Source organism: Gastrolobium bilobum, unplaced genomic scaffold, assembly GCF_033153095.1.
Source record: "Gastrolobium bilobum isolate Gb01-03AN ecotype WA unplaced genomic scaffold, APGP_CSIRO_Gbil_v1 utg5629, whole genome shotgun sequence".
Lineage (NCBI taxonomy): Eukaryota > Viridiplantae > Streptophyta > Magnoliopsida > Fabales > Fabaceae > Gastrolobium > Gastrolobium bilobum.
Genome location: NW_026897402.1, coordinates 152,721 through 174,743, shown reverse-complemented (window position 1 = coordinate 174,743; position 22,023 = coordinate 152,721). Strand labels below are relative to the sequence as shown.

The 22,023-nt window shown below is 34.5% G+C and overlaps 2 protein-coding genes across 7 annotated transcripts; one reads left to right on the top strand and one right to left on the bottom strand.

The window, feature by feature from the left end:
- Window positions 1-1,484: 1,484 nt before the first annotated feature.
- Window positions 1,485-6,073, top strand: LOC133306644 (uncharacterized). 4 transcript variants are annotated; one of them, XM_061506967.1, is made up of 10 exons: window positions 1,485-1,637; window positions 2,240-2,345; window positions 2,455-2,608; window positions 2,933-2,993; window positions 3,079-3,203; window positions 3,315-3,503; window positions 3,833-4,105; window positions 4,612-4,832; window positions 5,235-5,453; window positions 5,777-6,073. In XM_061506967.1, exons 1-10 carry the CDS (start codon window positions 1,555-1,557, stop codon window positions 5,885-5,887), a joined length of 1,542 nt encoding a protein of 513 aa, XP_061362951.1. In that variant the 5' UTR covers window positions 1,485-1,554; the 3' UTR covers window positions 5,888-6,073. The 4 variants fall into 4 exon arrangements, with proteins under 4 accessions (XP_061362951.1, XP_061362952.1, XP_061362950.1 ...); XM_061506968.1 differs by having other exon boundaries at window positions 3,336-3,503; window positions 5,777-5,915; XM_061506966.1 differs by having other exon boundaries at window positions 3,079-3,503; window positions 5,777-5,915.
- Window positions 6,074-6,213: 140 nt separating this feature from the next.
- LOC133306645 (FKBP12-interacting protein of 37 kDa-like) lies at window positions 6,214-19,313 on the bottom strand. 3 transcript variants are annotated; one of them, XM_061506971.1, is made up of 14 exons: window positions 19,207-19,313; window positions 19,070-19,109; window positions 18,910-18,977; window positions 18,396-18,463; window positions 18,251-18,287; window positions 17,852-17,939; window positions 17,656-17,720; window positions 17,469-17,546; window positions 16,729-16,776; window positions 10,289-10,342; window positions 8,156-8,317; window positions 7,871-7,940; window positions 7,479-7,534; window positions 6,214-6,393 (listed from the first exon to the last, which is right to left on the bottom strand). In XM_061506971.1, exons 1-14 carry the CDS (start codon window positions 19,231-19,233, stop codon window positions 6,226-6,228), a joined length of 1,029 nt encoding a protein of 342 aa, XP_061362955.1. In that variant the 5' UTR covers window positions 19,234-19,313; the 3' UTR covers window positions 6,214-6,225. The 3 variants fall into 3 exon arrangements, with proteins under 3 accessions (XP_061362955.1, XP_061362956.1, XP_061362957.1); XM_061506972.1 differs by having other exon boundaries at window positions 7,871-7,907; XM_061506973.1 differs by having other exon boundaries at window positions 6,262-6,393; window positions 7,479-7,526.
- Between the last annotated feature and the right edge of the window lie 2,710 nt (window positions 19,314-22,023).

Here is a 22,023-nt window from a genome sequence, read left to right as displayed (position 1 = left end):
CGAAAGAATAGTTCGCTCTGTGCTCACCACACGGCTCCATAATTAGATTATATTTTAGTGAGGGTAATTCAATCTCTTAATTAATTATTCTTCAAAAGAATGAAATAAGAATTATTCTAATTTTTTTTCATTTGAATTTTTTTGTTTACAAACTATATTATGTACTCTCAGAAGTACATTAGGTTACACTATAGTGTAATTTGTAAAAAAAAAAAAAAAAATTATAAACGGATCCTTCCCCTATATATAAATAAGGAAGATCTAATTTATAATTTTTTTTCTCTTACAATTCCTTTTATGGTTGTTGAATCAAAATCAATCAACGGTTACAAAATAATACTAAATGAGAACCATAAATTTTATTTTAATCCAACAACAATAAAAGTGGTTGTAAGAGATGATAAGAAAAAAGATGTAAATATAACATCTCCATATATATATACGGGAGAAATATTTCTACAACTACTTTAAATAAGGTCGTCTACCAGCTACCCTTTTTAACTAAGTCTGACCAGTCATATATAGTTATAACAATAAAACTGCGTGGCGGAGAGAGAAAATACAATTTTTATGTATGACTGGTCAGATTTAGTTAAAAGGGGTAGCTGTAGATAACCTTATCTAAAGTGGGTGTAGAAATACTTTTCCCATATATATATATATGATAAAATCATTTATACAACCGTTTTACGTACAGCAACGACAGGTGTATGGTTATGATTCCCCACATTTAATGCTTTCATACATATGATTCCTCGCATTTAATGTTTTATATATATATATATATATATATATATATATATATATATATATATATATATATATATGGGGTAAACATTTTTACAGTCACTTTAGATAAGGTTATCTACAACTACCCAAAAACTACGTCGTTTTGACTAATGAAGGGTGTTTCTGTAATTTTAGGTGAATTAATGAAGGGTGTTTCTGTAATTTTGCTTATTCTTTTATCATATACATTTTACTAAACACCCTTCATTAATTCACCTAAAATTACAGAAACACCCTTCATTAATCAAAACGACATAGTTTTTGAGATTGCTGTAGATAAACTTAACTAAAGTGGCTGTAGAAATATTTTTTCCTATATATATATATATATATATATATATATATATATATATAGGTAAAGGATTTCTCTAATGGAGATAAGTTATCTCCAGTGAGCCTAAAACGACGTCGTTTTGGGACGAAAATCAAGGTATTTTTGTAATTATAATATATTGCAGAGTTATTTTAGTCTTTATCATTATAATTTTTAATCTTATAACCCAAAACGACGTCATTTTGAGCTCACTGGGGATATAACCGGAGAAATATTTTTCTCTCTATATATATATATATATATATATATATATATATATTGGGCTGGGCCAAGGAGCATGATTGGACTCATGTTGGTGGATTTTGTGGTTGTTCGGCTTTGCCCTTCCTCTCCCCCCTATTCAGTACAGAAGAAGAGAAGATTTCAACAGTAACTATTGCGAGAGAGAGAGAGAGAGCAATTCTGCTATCAAACTACAGAACCTATTACATATGGACTCCGATCCCGAATATTTGGAAAAGACCGATTCCTTGTTTGTTTGGGATGAAAAATCACAGCTTTACTTCCATGCTAGGTTTTTATCCTTGTTAAACAAAAATATTTCATGAATTAATGATTATTCTGTTTGCTCTTAATCGTTTCGCGAACCCGATGATGTTTGAATTTTTATTTATTTATTTATTTTCAATTTGTAGTGATTACCATTTCCAGAACAATAGAATTTAATTTATAGTGGTGTTTATTTGTTGAGCACCTGAACATACGCTTCCCCAGAAACTATCGTTTCTTTTTCATACGATGATGATTGATATGAATGGAATGGTTGCTCTACATTCCTCCATTATTATGTTTGGCATGTTAGAATTGATATAAATAAAATATAATGGAAATTAATTTTTAGATGAAATTAAATGGGGATTCATTCACTTTTATGATGGAATACCTATTCATACAATTGAAGGTCCTTTCCAACAACCCATTCAAACATGTAAATGACTTATTCCCATTCCATGCCTCCCAACATAACATATCCTTTCTTTGGTAGATTACATGTAAATCATGAATATAGCAACAAGCTTCCCTTAGTTTTCTGGTTTTTTGTATAAATTTGTGGTCATTAACCTTTTTCTCTCTTCTTCTTTTTTTGTTTGGGGAAATGTAATTAACATCGTGCAGTAGTGGATTTTACCATGACCCTAATGCTGGCTGGTACTATAGCAGCAGAGATGGTGTTTATTACAAATTCGAGGACGGAAATTATGTACTTTTAGATTCCAATAAGGTAGGTTTAGGCTTGTAATTAATCTATATCTGTGATTTTTTCAGAAATAAGCTCTTAAATCATTATCATTTCAAGTTGGTGATTCAAGTTATTATGCACGTTGTCTCAGGATGATTGTGGAGAAACATATCTGAACAAGGAAACTACACTGGAAAATCCTCAACAAATATATGGTAACAACAATGAGGATTACCCTTCCTTCCTTGAAAGTAAATTTGAAACTCACCAACAGATAGGTACCTTGGCTGATGAAGCAGCCGATGGTAAGTAATGTTAACCTGCTGACTGTATAGCTGTATTTGAATTAATTCTTTATAATCATACATCAAGGTAGTTCTGAGGTATGTTCTGTGCACAATATTACAGTATGATGATGGTAGGAAACAGGTTCTGCAGTAACCAAGGAACTGGGGGTTACTGCCATGAGCCACCTAGTCATGTCACCTACATCTGTACTTCCTCTATTTTAATGCAATAGACAACTGATTTTCTACTGCACTTTGAGCATCAACATTCTGGTGTTTCAGACATGCAGCAGTAATTAATATCAGTAACTTCAGTTATCTAAGTAGCTGTCTTTGTAATAGATGCCATGAATTCCATGAGCAGTCCAACTTGTGAAAACCCTCCTCCACCACCATCGGAATGGTATCTACCTTCCACTTCCTTATTCCATTTATGATTTTACCTTCACACTTTTCCCCTGAAAATTTGTCATTTTGCTAACTAACAGGTTAGAGGACACACTTATTGATCTTTACCTATCTGGCTACAACAACATAGCAGTTAGTGCAGCAGATACAGTGACAGTGCCCCAGGAAACAGATGACGGATATAACTCTAAGTTTGCAGCTGACGGTTTGTTCATAACTTCCGTAGTTTTTTTAAAAAAAAAAAGAAAAAAAGAAAAAAAAAAAGAATGTGATTACTTAGACAGCTTGTATATGAATTCGTTTCTTGAATGTATAGCTTACAGCAATACTTGTGAAGTGGAAGGTGAGTGGATCCCTGACCCAGTGGATGAAAATGGCATAGCTCATAAAAGTACTGTAGATGAAGGTATAGCTTACAGCAATACGTATGAAGTGGAAGAAGGTGAGTGGATCCCAGACCCAGAGGACGAAAATGGCATAGCTGATAGAAGTACCATAGATGAAGGTATTGCCACAGATTTGCCTGATTGCCTTCTTCATATCTGAAGGCAACAATATTGTTTCGATTTGATAGCTTGTGTCTTGTAACTAATTAGCATTTGATATTTCAATCTACACTCTTTATAAATAATCTGTAGAAAAATTATTATGATTTGCCGTTTGCGTATACTGCAAGAATCATTGGGCTGTTTCCTTCAAGGGCTTGCTTCCTTGTGTTGTTTTGATTCAGTAATCTAGTTAAATGTTTTTTTTTTCTATTCATGGATGTCATTACAGTTTTCATGGCATGAGTGAAATTGAATGCCAATTTTGTTCATATGCTTGATGTTATAGGTATGTCGTTGGATGAAGAGAAATGGCGTGCTCAGTATGGTCAAGTAATTGAATCAGGGAAAGATCTGGTTTCAGAGTTTCCAATTATGGACTTATGGGATTGGGAAATGGTTAGAGGATCCAAAAAAGATGGAAAAGATAATGCGGCAAGGTTGGTTGGAAGACCGGTAAAACAATATGCCAAGCGACATCCGTCTATCGCTTCTTGTGGAGGGAAATTAAGATCTGCTCCTATCTGTGAAGTACATCTCAATCTGGTACTAGTCAAAACAGGTTTGCATTTTACTCTCGGATTCGTTGGTGCATATCTTTCTCCACATTACGAGATGTGACTATTATGAAGTGATTTAAGAGAGATGTAATCATATATAATTTGAAATTTTTTTCATACATGTATATCTTTCCTTTAAAAGAGTCGAGGCTTGAGCAGTGGTAAAACTGTTCCTTTATGATTGAAAAGTCAGGGGTTCGAATCCAAGAAACAACATCTTTGCTAAATGCAAGGATAAGACTGCGTACAAAGATTACCCTCACCCCTACCCTAGCTATCTGAGGTCTAATAGGGAGTGATTTTTTTTTTTAATGTATATCTTTCCTTTAGAACCTGTAATATAAGTTTCATTTTGAAATAATGGATGGTTTACAATTTATAAGCAACAATGAAGGTAGCTCACATGGCTAGTTTTGAAATAACCAGTTTTGGGATTTTCAGTTAAATGGCAGTACTAGAAGTACTCTCTGGACTGAATATGGCTGCTTGTCATGTTTTTGTTTATCAGGACTAGTATACAAATTGCGAAATCCTAGTGCAAGATATGTTTCTTCATTATCAACTTATGATTCTGCCAATCCAACAAAAGATTGGGATTTTCCTCAATTATCATCTAATAGAAAAATTGCCCGTCCCTCTAAGTCCAGTGAAAGCATTGCTTCAGCTTCAGATGAAATCCCTATAGAGAAGGATTTGTCTATGGTGCCAAGTCAGCTCTCTGCATCCAAGGTGTGTAATCTGACTTAGAAATATAACAACTAGTAGCTGTATTCTGTTCCGTGTGTAATAGATGGATGTCAAACTTTTACAGAAAGCACATAAAATGATAGTAGTAGTTGCGGGCTAAAGCTTATTAAAATTTAGAAAGCACATATATGGATGCTAAGGCTAATTAAAATTTTCCTGACTCATAAATCATAACTGTCATGAAAAGTGAGAACTTCAAAAAGAGTTGCAGGCTATGGAAGCTTAAGGATCATAGAGGGAAGAGAGAATATTACAAGGATGAGAAAAAGTTTTCTAAACTTATATATCCCTACTCCCATGATCACCCTCTATATAGAAAAATTCAATAAAAGGAAATCTCCAGATTTTTTTAGCCTTCAATCATTTACTCTTTTGCTATGCCAGCAAATAAAATGTCAATACAGAGATAGGGCTGCTGAAAGAAGAATCTTGCATGGTGGCTTTGGAGTGGGTCCTGGACAAAAGAATCTAGCAGTCAGTTATAATACGCCATCATCACCTTCTACTAGTTGTCCACAACAAGCTGCATCAGAGGCCTTGGAGATGTCATTTGGAGCAGGTAGCTATGCCAGAAAACTTCTAGAAAGCATGGGTTGGAAAGAGGTATTTTCTTTGTTCCTGCCATCTTCAAGATATTATATTATAATTGCAGAAAGGTTTTAAATAAAATTGATATCGATAATAGTGTTTTTCCCCCAAAATTTAAAGAAATGCACTTTAGTCTGGGCATGTGATAATGTTGAAAGGTTTGACCCTCCAAATCTGCAATGAAAGGAACCATACCACTGCATATACACATTCTACACCCTTTCTTATGGTCAAGCTATGAATAATACTGACTCCTATCACTACTTTCCGTAATGGCTCTGATTGTGAAAATATATTCGGTTTTATAGGCAATTATCAATTAATCGATCATTGTGCAGGGGGAAGGGCTTGGCAGTTCCACCAAGGGCTTGGTGGAACCTATTCAACCAATTGGCAACATTGGCAATGCGGGTTTGGGATGGAGACGTCGAAATTCGCAAAACGAATAAGCAATCCAACTACATAGTGTTCGCAGTTGTAGGAGTTTTAGGGGATATTTAAAGAGGCTTAGAGCAATTTACAGCGGAGATACTGAATTCTATTCCTAGAAAGTTAACCTTTTTCTTTTTTCTTACTTCCCTTGTAATCAACCATATACCATGACAAACTATTACATTGTAGCGCAATCTGCAATAACGAGAACTATATTTCTATTCGGAGCAGGAGCAAAATCATTCCTCATTAACTTACACAGTTGCATATTCGCCTAAAAAAAAGTCTATTCAATTGAATTTAATATAACATACAACTAACGGTAAAAATTTAAGAGAAAAAATTTGAATGTTTTCTACAATAAGTTGGCAGCTTCCCCAGGTATCACTTCATCCCTGTCATTACTATTAAACGGTGCATCTGACCGTTCATCCTCTCTGAACTTTTTTGGCGTCTGTAGCTCATGTTTGAGTCTTTCGATCTCCCGATCCTTCTCTTCTAATTTATCTTGCAACATAAGAACCTGCATTGAATTCCAATTTAATTTTGTTCTCATGGTATTACATATATATGCGAATAAGAACACTGCAACTACTGTTAGTTGGTCATAAATTTTGAAAAAAACTGTTTGGAAAATTGATGCCAAATTTTTTAGAACATGATTTTAGAAGCACAGACATATTAACACGTCATGCAATGCGACACAGGAATACAGTAAGTATATATTTAATTTGATTTATTTTTAGAAAAAAATTAATCTTTTAAAAAAATAATAAATAACTTTTTAAAATAAACTAAAACAAATACACACTAAATTTTAAAATTGTAGCACACAGATAAGACACACACTTATATAATTAAAATCTAAGGAAAAAGATATATAATTCATAATATTATATAATATAAACTTAGATATAATAACTTTAGGGGCAAAATATACTTACTACCCAAAAATTTCGGTTAATTTAACGATTATAATTTATTGAAATTAATAATTAATTAATAAATATGACCCAATAAATATTATTAATTTCCAATACATTATAACCGTTAGATTGACAGAAATCAATGGTGATTAAATTAGTTATAACACTGATAAAAAAATTTAGTTGTAAGTGTATCATTCCCGTAACTTTATATGTCATAACTGGTCATACTTGCTATTTTGTATGCCTTTCCGAAAAGGAGTGAAACTAGACACGTTCGAGTACAACCATTTTTTTTTTTTCAGATTTTAAAATGGTCAAGTTCCGAGTTAAAATATAAATTTAAAATTGAACGCGAATCAGACAAATGTCCTTGGTGTGTTGTACAAGTGTCTGACACACAGGATACAGCAACAAAATGGCGTGTGCGCTTTATAAGATGATACAATTTCAATATTTTCTACACAAAACTTCAACATTTTCCCGGGTGGGATAGAAATAAAGTTAAAGTATACAAAAAGCCTCCAGTAAAAAATCTAAGCTCTAATTTCTATCAACCAATTTTTCAACACATTTTCATAAATAAATTATTTCATATGAACCAATGAAGCATTTTATAACTGAACATGCATTGCAATCATTAAAAAACATTGAAATAGAAAAAGAAGGGAGAAGTGAAAACCATTTCATTGGATCTTTCCACATCGTTAGTCAGTCCTTCCATGTGCTTCTGCAACCCTGTAGTCAATGTTAAATCCTAATCCTTGCAAAAATTGCAAATGCATGATATAATTAGCTCAAATGAAGACAACTTTTAACCCTAAAAAAGGCAACAAACAAGTTCTTCCATCCCTATTCCTAACAAACGTATAACATGTTAAAAATATCCCAAGCTCAGCACATTTATAACAATATTTCTAGCATACTATTATAATTCAAATAAAAATTAACATGATTATAAATGCACTTATATGAATCTGATACCAAAGCTGACACAGCAGTTGCCCAGTAGATGGTCAAGACTCAAATGATTGAGAGACCAGAACATAATGACATGAATTTCATTCAACAAACCTTCAAATTGATTTCTGAGTTGGACATTCTGGGACTTCTGTAATGCAAGTTTCATTGTTAATTCATGTATCTGCACAACAACAAAAAGAAAAGAAAAGAGAAGAGAAGAGAATACAATATAACCATTAATATAGCAATAAGCCAATAACAAATTCCATAAAATACATTGGGTGAAATTAAACTTTCGGCTTTACAATTGTGTGAATGCAAGCAAGTATAACATTACTGTCTGTTACTAATACATTATATGAATGGAAGCAAGTATAGCAAATGAGATAGCAACACCTTCCCCTCAGAGGCTTGATTTCCAATCTCCTCATTTTCCTCCTGTAAGGTTCTACATTTAGCCATCAGCATCTTCCCCATCTTGCTTTGGGGAGTAAAACTTACAGCAGCAATGTTTTCTTGCAACTCCTTTACTTTTTTGTCCTTTTCCTCAACTAAATTCTATTATCAGATGAGAACTCTAGTAAGAACAACTAAAAAGGAGTAATTACCATCATTGCAAATAAAATGTCCCATAACTAACAAAAGAAATTATTAATATACATAGAAAATGAGGACATGTGATGTATACGAAAATAAAGTAAAATGTAACTAATTAACTATTTTGAGACACAAGAAAAAACAACCAAGACAACACGGCTTTTTGACCCTTGTGCCCTTCATTAATTAATTAATAACCATTTTGTCCCTTATCCAAAACTATCTATCAATCTGCTCCTCTTTAATCGATTAACTTGAAGATTTAATCCATTAAATAGTCAAAACTGGCAAAAATGGTTGACTTAAATATTTAATCTATTAAATCTTCAACTTAATCGATTAAATCTTCTTGGCGTATGATGATAATTGATGGACCAATTCTTTCTTGTTAATATCCGTATGCAAGCCACTAAATGGCTTTCACAGACTGATTTGCCTTTTTTGTATATATGACTTCTGACAGCAAATAATTTCAGTAAGACTTAACTGTATACCAAAAAAAGAAATATCATAGGGATACAAAACAGTACTTTTATTGATTTTATCGATGACAATGGATCATCAATTAACTAACACTCACCAGCACGATATTACAATGCCACAAATAATGAGAAATTGGAATTATCATAATACGATTCTTGTATCCTGCAGGTTAATATACTCAACAAAGATCAGAGATGATATACTAAAATCCAACGTGTTCAAAATCAATCACATAAACAAAGTCTAAAAATTGGCAAGAAAGAATTGGTGCATCAATTATCATCATACGCCAAGGAAGGGTAACAGCAGATTGGCTTGTGAATTGTTGAGATATATAAAATCATTAATGTAACCTCACCCAATAGCTTAAGCTTTTGGGTTGAATTGGTTCTTTACATGGTATCAGAGCCTCGTGTCCCGGGTTCGATCCTCGCCGCCTCCCACTTTCTTTGTAGTGGAATTTCTTTATTTGCACAGGTAGGTGAGCATGTGCATTGTCCACCCTTCAAGCCCAATGGGCTATCGTGTGAGGGGGCGTGTTGAGATATATAAAATCATTAATGTAACCTCACCCAATAGCTTAAGCTTTTGGGTTGAATTGGTTCTTTACACGAATTACCACCACCATCATCACCACAAGTTAGATGATTATAAGCAGTTTTGCCATTTTTGCCAAATAGGCCAAGAAGATTAATCGATTAAGTTGAAGATTTAATTGATTAAATCTTCAAGTCAACCATTTTTGTCAGTTTTGACCATTTAATCGATTAAATCTTCAAGTTAATCGATTAAAGAGGGGCAGATTGGTAGATAGTTTTGAATAAGGGACAAAATGATTATTAATTAATTAATGAAGGATAAAAGGGTCAAAAAGCCAAGACAACACATATAAGTTACGGTCTATATAGCATCAGTATAACATATGTCTAAAAGGAAAACACATCTCAGAAGCTGCATAACATTCACTCCTTATTCATCTTCGAAATTTAAAGGTTCTTGCTTATTTTAATATGCCATCCGAAAACCCCATTTATACATTTAAAATATCCTCACCATAGAACTTATCTCCTTTACCTCTTAGGTTTCAAGCGCTGTCTGTATCACATACCCAAAGTGCAAAGCTTGGTTATGCTCTTCATATTTTGTGTTAATTTTGTTCCATTTCAGTTTGTAACCTCCAAAATAAAAAAATCTCTTTATGAGTTCCCCCAGTGAACAAGGGACGAAACTATGTCCATATAGCAACACTGTTCATCCCAGATGATAACAAGATATTTCTTAACCACACATCTTGGTGAAAAAACCTGTGTAGACAACTTGGACTAACCTTTTCCTAGTGCAAGATGAGCTATGACACTCAATTTTTTCCACCTCCCCGTGCGTATCTCTACAGAGAGAGATACACCAAATATAATTAAATAGAATTCAGCATCAAGTTGAATAACAAACCTTTAAACGTGTGAACTCCTCGTGAACAGCCGGATCTAGTAACAACCTCCTTGCCTGAAAATTGTATTCCAATGGATATCAAGGCATAACCATTTTGAGTAGAACTAATTTGATGTAGAAATTGCACAACAGATTACTTTCAACTAACATGTGACATGATCAAGATATGAACAAAGTCACTGCCATTGTAAAAATAGCACAGACAACAATGGTATAAGAGTGAAACAGAATCACTTTAACAACAAATTCATTACTATTCATCCTTTATCACAGCTATTGAATTTTCTGTAAGTTTAGTGAAAAAATAATATCCCAAATCTCTGATCCGTAGAGTCAGTACCCAGGTACTTATAATAATTCAATTTGTAGGAAATCAGGATTCAAATATTTCTGTTTTTATTTCCTATTAATTAGTAGATAGGATTTATGACTCATTGATATGATTGATTACTCACAGCTGAGTCATACTTAGCTATTCTCTCTTGTATAAATACTCCTTATGTAATTCAATCATTGAATCAAATATACAAACAAAAAAACATTTTTTTTTAATATTTCAATATGGTACTAAGAGCAGGTACGTTCCTACCTTAGATCAGCCATCTTCAAGGCTGAATCACCATCCAAAACACCATACAAAACACTATCCCACTTCTGCCCAAACCCAGATATCCTATCTACAAACCTCCAATCAAGAAAGTGAAGTGACCATTCGACTCAGAAGGCTCCGACGAGTCAAACGCCACCAGACCCATCACCCTCAGCCACCTCACGCGCCTTCACGAGCCACCACACGCGCGTCCATTCCCTGGTGCGTGTAGCTCACGCTCCGCCTTCCAGGGAGCTTTTTCCGCTGCGACTTGCACAGAACAACTCACCGGCGTCCCCTTTACCTATTTCAAAGGTCAGACCTGCAAAAGAAAAAACTTGATTTTTTTCATCCACGGTCAAATCCTCTCTCTTCATTCATGTCTTCCTCAGAGCGTTCTTCTACTTCCTCATTTGTTCCCAATACCCAGTCCTCTGGAGACAACTTAGGTATGCAGATCACTAGTCACCGGTTGAACGGTAAGAATTTTCTGCAATGGTTTCATTTTGTTAAGTTGGTCATCCGGACAAAAGGTAAGATGGGTTATCTTGAGGGAAAAATTAAGAAACTTGCTGATGATGCTCCTAATTATGAAAATTGGGAGATTAATAATTCCTTGGTAATGGTGTAGCTGACTAATTCCATGGAACCACAGATCGACCAAACCTATTTGTTCTTCGATACTGCCAAGGAGATTCGGGATGTTGTTCAACAAAATTATTCAGACCTGAAGAATACCTCTCAAGTCTTTGAACTGAGAAATAAGTTAAGGGACTTTCGTCAAAAGAGTATGACCATTACTGAATATTTTACTACACTAACAAATCTGTAGCAGGAACTGGGTCTTTCTTATGCATCCGACCTTAAAGGATTGGAAGCTAATACCTAGCTTAAAAAACACTTGGAGAAGGAACGATTTTATGATTTTCTTGTTGTCCTCAACCGAGATCTTGATGAGGTTCGTGGTCGAATATTGGGACAGCGACCGTTACCATCACTTGCTGATGCCTTTGCTGAAGTGCGAAGAGAAGCTAGTAAATAGAGAGTTATGCTGGGAGAAAAGGAATCAACTGTTAAGTCTGCTGATATGTCTGCATTGGCTACCAAAAATACTATTGACCGTTCCTCTGGAGAATCAAAACGAGATGGTCGTCCGTAGTGCACTCACTACAATAAAATTGGTCATACCCGTGAGAAGTGTTGGGAAATCCACGGGAAACCTGCAAATTGGAAGCCAAAAGGGCAGAATAAAGGTCGTGTATATCAAGTCTCTACTGATGACAAGGTTGATTAGACTCGTGCATCCTCTGACTCTGATGGTGTGTTTCTCAGTAGGACTCAATTTGAACAACTTCAGAGGCTTATGACTCAACCTCATAAGGGCACTAGTAATATGGCCCAGCAAGGTACAGCTTCCCATGTTGATAGCCAAACTTGTTGGATCCTTGATTCTGGAGCCTCTGATCATATGACAGGTAATCCAACCTTGTTTAGTTCTTACACTCCATACTCGAACCTTCATGAGTCAAGATCGCTGATGGCAGTTTCTCCAAGATTCAAGGACACGGAACCGTTAAACTTTCTGAGCAGATTAATTTAAAATCTGTTTTTCATGTTCCTTCTCTAGCTTGCAATCTCATTTCCATTAGCAAGCTGACTTCTGCGTTGCATTGTTTTGCTAAATTCTTTCCAAATGGTTGTGTTTTTCAGGAACAGGACTCGGAGATGATGATTGGAAGTGCTAGGGAGGATGGCGGACTTTACTACTTTGAGGAGAATGTGACTCAAAAAGCTATCCTCACTGCATTATACCTTATAAATCGCATGCCATCTCGCATTTTAAATTTTCAAACTCCTATTTCTAGTCTTCTTCGCGCCTTTCCCTCTTTCCGAGGCATATCCTCTCTACCTTTCAAGCTGTTTAGTTGTGTTGTATTTGTCTATATTCCCTCTCATCAACGGTCAAAGCTTGATCCTAAGTCTCTCCGATGTGCCTTCATTGGTTATTCTCCTACTCAGCGAGACTATAAATGTTATTCACCCTCTCTTCGTAAGGTCTTTGTCTTATGGATATCACCTTTTCTGAGACTCAATCTTTTTTCCCCTTGACTTCTCTTCAGGGGGAGTCTATAGGAGCAGATGAAGATCAGTCATGGGAACCTACTGATGCCGCAGTGTTACCTACATTATTGGAGGCAGGGGGAGCTATAGTACCCTCATCATTAGAGACAGAGAGAGACTCCTCAAAATGGGGACAAGTTTATAGCAGAAGAAAGCTTCCTCAAAGTGTGAATAACCCAGAGCCTCTAACTGCCAGGAATCTGAACGAAGTTCTAGTTCCAACACTCCAATACCTGAGAGCCATGACAAAGATGGTCTACACTTGCCCATTCTTAGAAAAGGTATTCGGTCTTGTCCTAATCATCCTATTTCTAATCATATTTCATATGTAAAGTTATCTCCAGGGTTTCGTGCTTTCAACAATCAACACTATGTTGGATTGTACAAAAATACCGAGAAATATACATAAGACTCTCAATGATAAAAAATGGAGAGACGTTGTCCTTGAAAAAATGAATGCACTAGAAAGAAATGAAACTTGGGAGACAGTGACCTCACCAAAAGGAAAACAAGCAGTAGGATGCTAGTGGATGTTTACAATAAAATTCAACGCAGATAATAGCATCAATAGATACAAGGCAAGATTGGTTGCGAAGGGGTTCACTCAGACTCATGAAATAGATTATCATGAGACTTTTGTTCTAGTTCAAAGATCAATACCATCCGAGTTCTCTTATCTCTTTCTGCCAACCTAGATTGGCCTCTACACAGTTAGATGTGAAGAATGCATTCTTAAATGGCGATTTACATGAGGAGGTCTATATGGATTCTCCACCTGGCTTTGAGAAAGGAGATGGATCAGTGTGGAAACTGAAGAAGTCTCTCTATGGGTTGAAACAATCCCCTAGAGAATGGTTCGACAAATTCACACAAGCAGTCAAAGGAAGAGGTTTCATTCAAGCACAGACTGATCATACTCTCTTCCACAAACACTCTAAAGATGGTAAAATTGTTATTCTTATTGTTTATGTGGATGATATAGTTCTTACAGGTGCTGATAGTGAGGAATTGAATTCCTTGAAGAAGTATCTAGCAGCTCAGTTTGAGCTAAAAGACCTTGAAGCTCTTAAATATTTCCTTGGTATGGAAGTTGCTAGGAGCAAAGCAGGCATCACTCTCGCACAAAAGAAATATGTTCTAGATCTTTTGCTGGAAACAGGAATGCTAGGATGTAAGCCTGCTGAAATGCCTGTGGAACCTAACACCAAGTTAGGTATTGAAAATGGGAATGAAGTGGATAAAGAGCAATATCAGAGATTGGTTGGCAAACTTATTTGCTTATCCCACACACGACTTGACATTGCCTTTGCGGTGAGTTGATTAGTCAATTCATGCACTCACCCAAGGAGAAACATCTAAATGCAGTCTACAGGGCGCTTAGATATCTCAAGAACACTCCAGGCAGAAGATTATTCTTTAAAAAGGAGTATAATAGGACAATTGAAATCTACACTGATGCAGATTGGGCAGGTTCATCAGTAGACAAGAGATCTACCTCAGGCTATTGCACCTATGTGTGGGGTAATCTTGTTACTTGGAAAAGAAAAAAAAAACAGTGCTTGCAAGAAGTAGTGCTGAAGCAGAATTTTGAGCTTTAGCTTATGGAGTTTGTGAAGGAATTTGGTTAAGAAGACTTCTTGAGAGTTGAAGATTTCATATTCCTTACCAATAAACTATATTGTGACAACAAGGCTGCTATCAGTATTGCTAAAAATCCTGTTCATCATGATAGGACAAAGCATGTGGAAGTTGATCGCCACTTCATCAAAGAGAAAATAGATGATGGAAGTGTGTATACGATGTATATTCCTACCAAAGAGTAGACTACAAATATCCTTACTAAGGGCCTACATCGTCCAGCCTTCGAAGACTTTGTTAGAAATAATATTAGTCTATTATTATTAGATTAGTCTAGATTGTGGGCTTAGCCCATTAGGTCTTTTAGTCTCTATTGTTATACACGCTTGAATATACAATAATATTCAGATTCAACATGGTATCAAAGCCTCACCGTCCCCCACTTTAAAGTGGAATTAAAATAAAAAGCACAAAAAGGTAAACCAAAAATTGGACTTGTGCAATATCCACACTTCAAGCCCAAAGGGCTCTCGTGTGAGGGGGCGTGTTGAGATATATAGTCCCACATTGATTGTGTAGGCAACTAATGTGGCCTTTATACGACAAATGCAACCTGTGAGCTCATCTGGCTGAGACAATTGCTTAAGGAACTCCATCTCTGTGAACAACGGCCTATGAAGCTCATTTGTGACAATCAAGCCGCTTTGCATATATCCTCTAACCCAGTCTTTCATGAGAGGACCAAGCATATAGAAATTGACTGTCATTTTGTTAGAGAAAAGATCCAGTCAGGGGAAATCGAGACAGCATTTGTCAATTCCAATGATCAACTTGCAGATGTATTCACTAAAGCTCTTAGAGGTCCCCGAATAGATCATATTTGTAACAAGCTGGGAGCTTTTGATATATACACACCAGCTTGAGGGGGAGTGTTAGAAATAATATTAGTCTATTATTATTAGATTAGTCTAGATTGTGGGCTTAGCCCATTAGGTCTTTTAGTCTCTATAAATAGAGAGTCTTCTTGTACAGTTATACACACTTGAATATACAATAATATTCAGATTCAACTGACTTGATTGGCAAGTTGGGAATGATCAACATTTACCTCCCAAATTGAGGGGCAGTGTAGGAAATCAAGATTCAAATATTTCTGTTTTTATTTCCTATTAATTAGTAGATAGGATTGAGTCATACTTAGCTATTCTCTCTTGTATAAATGCTCCTTATGTAATTCATTCATTGTATCAAATATACAGACACATTTTTTTTTTTAATATTTCAATACAATTAAATACATTAAAGTAGAAACAAGCTCACTAATATGCTCAAAGTTGTAATGGTGCGCTGCAGTGCATTTGCACAGAGGCTCTGGGAAAAAAGACCCCCATTGTGTTGCGAGGTAGGTGTTGGCCTATGTATACAACATGTACCATTTTCTGCTGTGATTAGTGCGGGACATGGGAGACATGTAAAATGCAGAGATTTTGTTTCTACAGGTTTCTGTTTGGAGCAACATATCCATATATATATTGGATATATCTACTGCTTATTGTTTACATTTGATGTTGGAGGACAGGAGAAGAATTCGCAGTTTCTCCCACAATGAAGTAAGTGGCATTAAGTGGTTATATATATAGGCGAATAGGGATTTTGAATAGATTTCACAGAGCAAAAAAGAGCTAAATAGGCCAGCAAAAACTATATGATAATTCAGAATTTAAACCTAATAAATTTTTCTATTATGAAATATGTAAAACAATACATTTAGCCTAACTCAAGGTGGATTCATTGGGAATGTTGTCATTGTTGGTAAAGGACAAAAAAATACAATCTTTTTCATAATTAAACTAAATTTTAAACAACCCATTTAGGTTATAAACAATTTGCAAGCAAATAAACAAATAAATGTAAGCTTTAATATCTTCAGCACTTAATAACGTGGACATACACTTCTGCTAAGTAAGATGCAGTATGATGCACAACTAAGAAAAGCGAATTACCAGCCAGGAATCACAAGAAATCTCTACATGGCCCAAAAGAAACTGGAAAACCAGTTGGGTTCTAAGATAGATGTAATGCATAAAGAAGAATCATCAGTGAACAACATTATTTCTACAAATACACTTAAAAAATCATGTAATAAACATACCTGCATTGATGGCGGCTTGAGTTGTGCTTTCAAATCCCGCACAGCAGACTGGAAAAGTTTTCAGACAGCCATAAGCGAAAAGAAAAAAATAATAATAATAAAAACAAGAAGAAGAAGGACAGCAGTAACAATAATAGAAAAGGAAGTATTTCCAGTTCTAGAGCTTGAACAGCTAACAATATGTTAATAGGATTCCAGGAACATACTTATTATATCTTCGTATTATTAATAGCCAGCCATTAATTAAGTAAAGGATACTTGAAAATTTTTAAGCAAAAATTCCAGAATTCAGACCATTTATTAGGTGTACGTGTACCCATAAACTTTATTACCTAACATAATAAAATGAGAGGTAAAATTTCTATCTAAAAGTCCAATGTGGACCACTATACATGTTTTCCAACTGCCAACCAGGTCAGTAAAAGACATAACAATCAACATTATACAGGTAAAAATTTACAGCACCTTCATATGAAGAGCACTGCAGATGCCAAGCACAATTGAACAACCTCATGCAGACAAATATTTGATGTTCTTTGTTATCAGATATAAATGAGAAAGTGGGAGAGAAAGAAAGAATGCAATCCAGATTTCTTCCTACTCCCTTCAAATATAATTTCTTGAAGGGAAAAAATGGAACTTACTGAGGTGGTCAAAGTTGATGCCAAAATGAAACACACTCACACACACAATAATCCTAATTGCTATAAAAAAAAAGAATTTTATTTCAAGAATATTACCTTCAACTCTGCTATCTCTTGTTCCCTTTTTGCAAAAGTTACAATGAATGCAGCTTCCTTTTTCTTTGCTTTTTCAAGCTGATATCCAATAGAAAAATGATAAGGATCAATCAAACCCAATCGATGGATGATGAATTGTTTTGAAAAAGAAGAAAAAAGAAAAAGAAAAGGAGATTAGATTCTAAACCTGCTCTCTTAAAGACTCTTCAGAGGATTTCAGGGCCTGAAGATAATTAATCAACATTTTGGGCTCTAGAGTGAAGAAAGATTAAATAATTGTTCAGGTATACATTTAAAACACAGAAAACAACTGTAAAAAGAGCTAGTTTTAGAACAATTAGTTCAGGTATATGTCACTAGCAAAATGCACAGTACAAACTAACCTGGAGTGATCCCAGCACGTACACAAGATTCATTTTCAAGTGAAGAATGCCAACCCTGAATCTCAGATTTTGCAGCCTCAAGTTCATTCTGGAAAATGTGGTGATCAGGTCAAGGTTTCTATGAAAGAAAAAGGTACAACTCAACCTAAGATATGACTACCATATGTGGACTTCGTAGAACAAAACAACATAACCCTCAATTCTCACTGCTTAGAGTCAGCTACGACAATGGAGGGAAGGTTGCAAGAACATTCTGGTCCACACCATTACCATCCAAAAGTTATACATAAAGATTGCAGCCTTTTCATTGTGAACCACTCAATGGAAAAGAAAATGAAAACAACACTGCCCAACAGAAGAAGGAAGCAAACAATGGCAATTCTGAAAATGAAAACGTACTTGGCATGTTTCAAGTGTATCCTTACAGTTCTGAAGACTGCCAAAAACAAAGTTCCCAAAATTAAAAAAAAAAAATTAGGCCCAAAAAGCTTGCTGCAATCTTGGCAAAGTACAATATATTTCACACTAACAATCTGCAAAATACCTCTCGCGAAGTGACAAAATCATTCCTGTTGTTACACCAGAGGCAGCTTCTTCAGCTTTTGATTTGATCTGCATCACAAATTGCAGTTTAATTTTATTATTATTATTATTTTAAGTAAGCCATATCATAAACAGTGTAATCCGCTTCACCCATGCCAACTTCCATTGCTCACCAACGCATCAACAAATAAATATCCCCAATCAAACAGATATCACTATTGTTCTTCAATTTTTAATTTTTAATTTTTAATTTTTAATTTTTTTTTTTGGTAAATAATGTACTTTGATTTTACGTGCCCCGGGGATGGAGCGAGTAAGACTCCAAAACTCAACCAGCATCGTCTTCAAACAAAAAAGTTGAAATTAAAGTATTGCAAAAGCACAATACCATCATCTTTCAAGTTGTTTCAGTTTAAACACTTCATCCATAACTATAATCCAACACAGCCAAGGGAAGAAGCAGCAGCAGAAGAAGAAAAAGTGCATTGTATGAACAGATTCATGTAAGCAGTTACCTTCTTTGGCGCAAAAGGATCATTGTCATAATCTTCATCATCATAATCAGGAGATGGCCTCTTATCACCTTATATATTCGAAAAAACGAAGCATTCAAACAGAGAATAATACATTAACCAACATATCTTAAGAAACACCATTTGATATCAAAATCAAAACCTGAATGCCTTCCGCCAAATTCGCCTCCGAAATCAAAGTCCTATGTTTGGAGGAATAGAAAATTAGGTTAAAAGGAATCTGGAGAAGGAGAAGAAAGATTCGGAGAAAGAAATGGCTTGAGGGATGTTAGCACTTACCTCATCGAAATGAGCAGGAGAAGCCATGGACTTCCTAATAAAACCGTCAATGTTGCAGAGCACGTTTGAGGGAGGAAGAAGTATACACAGCAAAATGGAAAATACTATCGATCAATGTGATAAAAGATGAGGTATAAAAGGCAAATCATTAATATTTGAGTTTTCAAATCCTGATAGTAAAAAAAAATTCAAAAACTCCTCTCCTATTTTTTTCTTTAATCATTTATCTCTTATATTATTTTTAATCACTTATTTCCCAATAAATTTTTCCATTCAAATCCTGATAGTAAAAAAAAAAAAGAAAAGGTTAATACCTCCCTCATGTTAAAGGAAAACAAAAAAAATTCTTGCAAAGACAAGAATTAATATGGGAAGGAATCATTGGTTTTTTTTTCTCTACCTATATTTATTTTGCTCTCCTAATTCTTGTCTCTGCAAGAAATTTTTTTGTTTTCATATAACATGACAAATATATTACCAAAAAAACGGCTAAATATATTAAAAAACTTACCATAATAACAAAAAAGATTAAAAGTAAAAAGAATAAAAATAGTCAAAATAAAAAATAGACTAAAGATAAAAAAAAAAAAAAAAGACCAAATATGTTTGAAATAAATAAGAAAATAGACTGAGGACAACAAAAGATAGAAGAAAAAATAAAATCAAATATATTAAACATTCACAACATTAATTTTCTTTTGTGTCTTGTTTTTTCTTTCACCAGTGATACAAAAGACTAAAACTGAAAAAAATTAGAAGAAAAAAAACCAAACATATACAAATAAAAATAAAAAAAATAGACTTGGGACAAAAAAATAAAGACAGATATGTTAAAAACTTATAAAAGGATATCTTTTTCTTCTATTTCTTTTTTGTTTTATTTTTCTCTCTTATTTTATCTTCTATTTCATTCTTGTCTTCACTCAATTTTTTTATTTTTGGTGAATTGATTGTTTAGTTTTTTTGGACAATTGAACATGTATATGAACTTCCCTTGGGGATTTATCCTAAGAGGTATAGCTCTCGGAAGTTCTATACGGATACTTGCCTTGAGGTAAGACTCAGTGGAGTGATTCTAGTGTACTAAATGCATGTTAACTCTCTCATGGAGAATTGTTTATGGGAAAAATTTCTGCAGTTAATGCAGATAAGTTATCTGCATTTATTTTCAAAACGAAGTTGTTTTGGTATTGAAAAATTAAAAAATTATAATTATAAAGACTATAATAACCCTGAAATAAATTGAAATTACAAAAATACCATGATTTATGCCCCAAAACGACATCGTATTGGGCTTGCTGCAGATAACTTATCTGCAGTAACTGCAGAAAAAGCGAACCCATTGTTTTTAGGCATTATCTCCATGATTTGGTGTCATATATTATGCATAATTCCCTTAGAATTACATGATATTAGCATTAATCTTGTCTCTTTATGTTTTGAATGAAAAATGTGCTAAGTATTTATATTTGATGTTATTTCGAGTGCTAGAGCAATTCACTGTCTCTGTTGTTTTTATTATAGATCAGATATGTAACATAGTTGTAGCAATCGGGCTTAAGTGAAACGGTGCGTTAAAGGTGCAAGGTGTAACTAACTTTTGAATTTCAAATTCAAACGAAAAGATAAGAGAGCTATAGCACTAGAATCAGGATAAGAAAGTTGCACAAGACAAGGATAAGGCATATATCACTTCCAATTCGTAAAATTCAGCCAACAAGAGGATCAAACTGAGTTAAGGGATAAACATCTATCCTCTTCAGAGGCTGTTTTATAGGGAACTTGAATTTGAAGAGATACTTGGCGTCCAAGTCATCATTGTCTATACAAGGAGAAGCCTAAACTCGTCCAAACTCAGCTGAGATGCTGTCAAACACTTAGAGGATTTTGAGGGCTTGTTGAGAGGGATCCAACGGATCAAAGGGAGAAGCTAAGATCCAATAGAGTGATCACTGGATCTGGTAGATCCCTTCAGTAACACCTTATATAAACAATTATTAGAGTATGTCGCATTTCTCATTTGTGTTTCTTAATATGTATTTCCTCCTTAAAATACTTTACTTAATAAAAAAAATTAAAATTAGTCTAAGAATTAATTTCTTCATATAATAAGTCATGTTATATACCAACACCGCCCACAAAGACTATATGTATCAGATGCAAAACTACAGTTAACATCAATGACTCGTAGGCCTAGGGTAAATCAACACTACAAATATGAGGGATTTTCATATTGCTACACCAATTTTACTTTCAAAAGATAGGAGCAGAATCCTCCAAAACATCGTCAACATCTACATGCCTAAGAAAATATATAGAGGCGTAGGTGAGCATCGGTATGATCCTCGTATATCAGTATCAGCATTTCCTATCCTTTTCCACACAAGTAAACCCAATCCATCTGTACTTATTTGGAAATGTTAGACAACAATAAAATACACAGGTGAGAAATATAAATATTCCCAGCAATCTTGAGCATTTTCAAACTATAACATTTCTAGCCACATTTACGTGAAAAATACCTTCTCATGTCAAATAATTTAATACGGGATAAATAAACACAATTAATTACTTAACAGTAATTAACTAGATATAATTATGTCCAACCTTTTAGGGCTCTGACTGTGAGAGATATATACATGGTTGAGCTCAAAATCAGAGTAGGGCGTCCCTAATATATAATCTATTGTATTTCATTCTTATTTGGGGTCAGCTTCACGTCAAAAATTTATAATTTATAGCTACCACATTTACTCAAACAACAAATTATTTAGACAATCAGAGGTATGACCATATTCTCTTCACAAATTATACGGA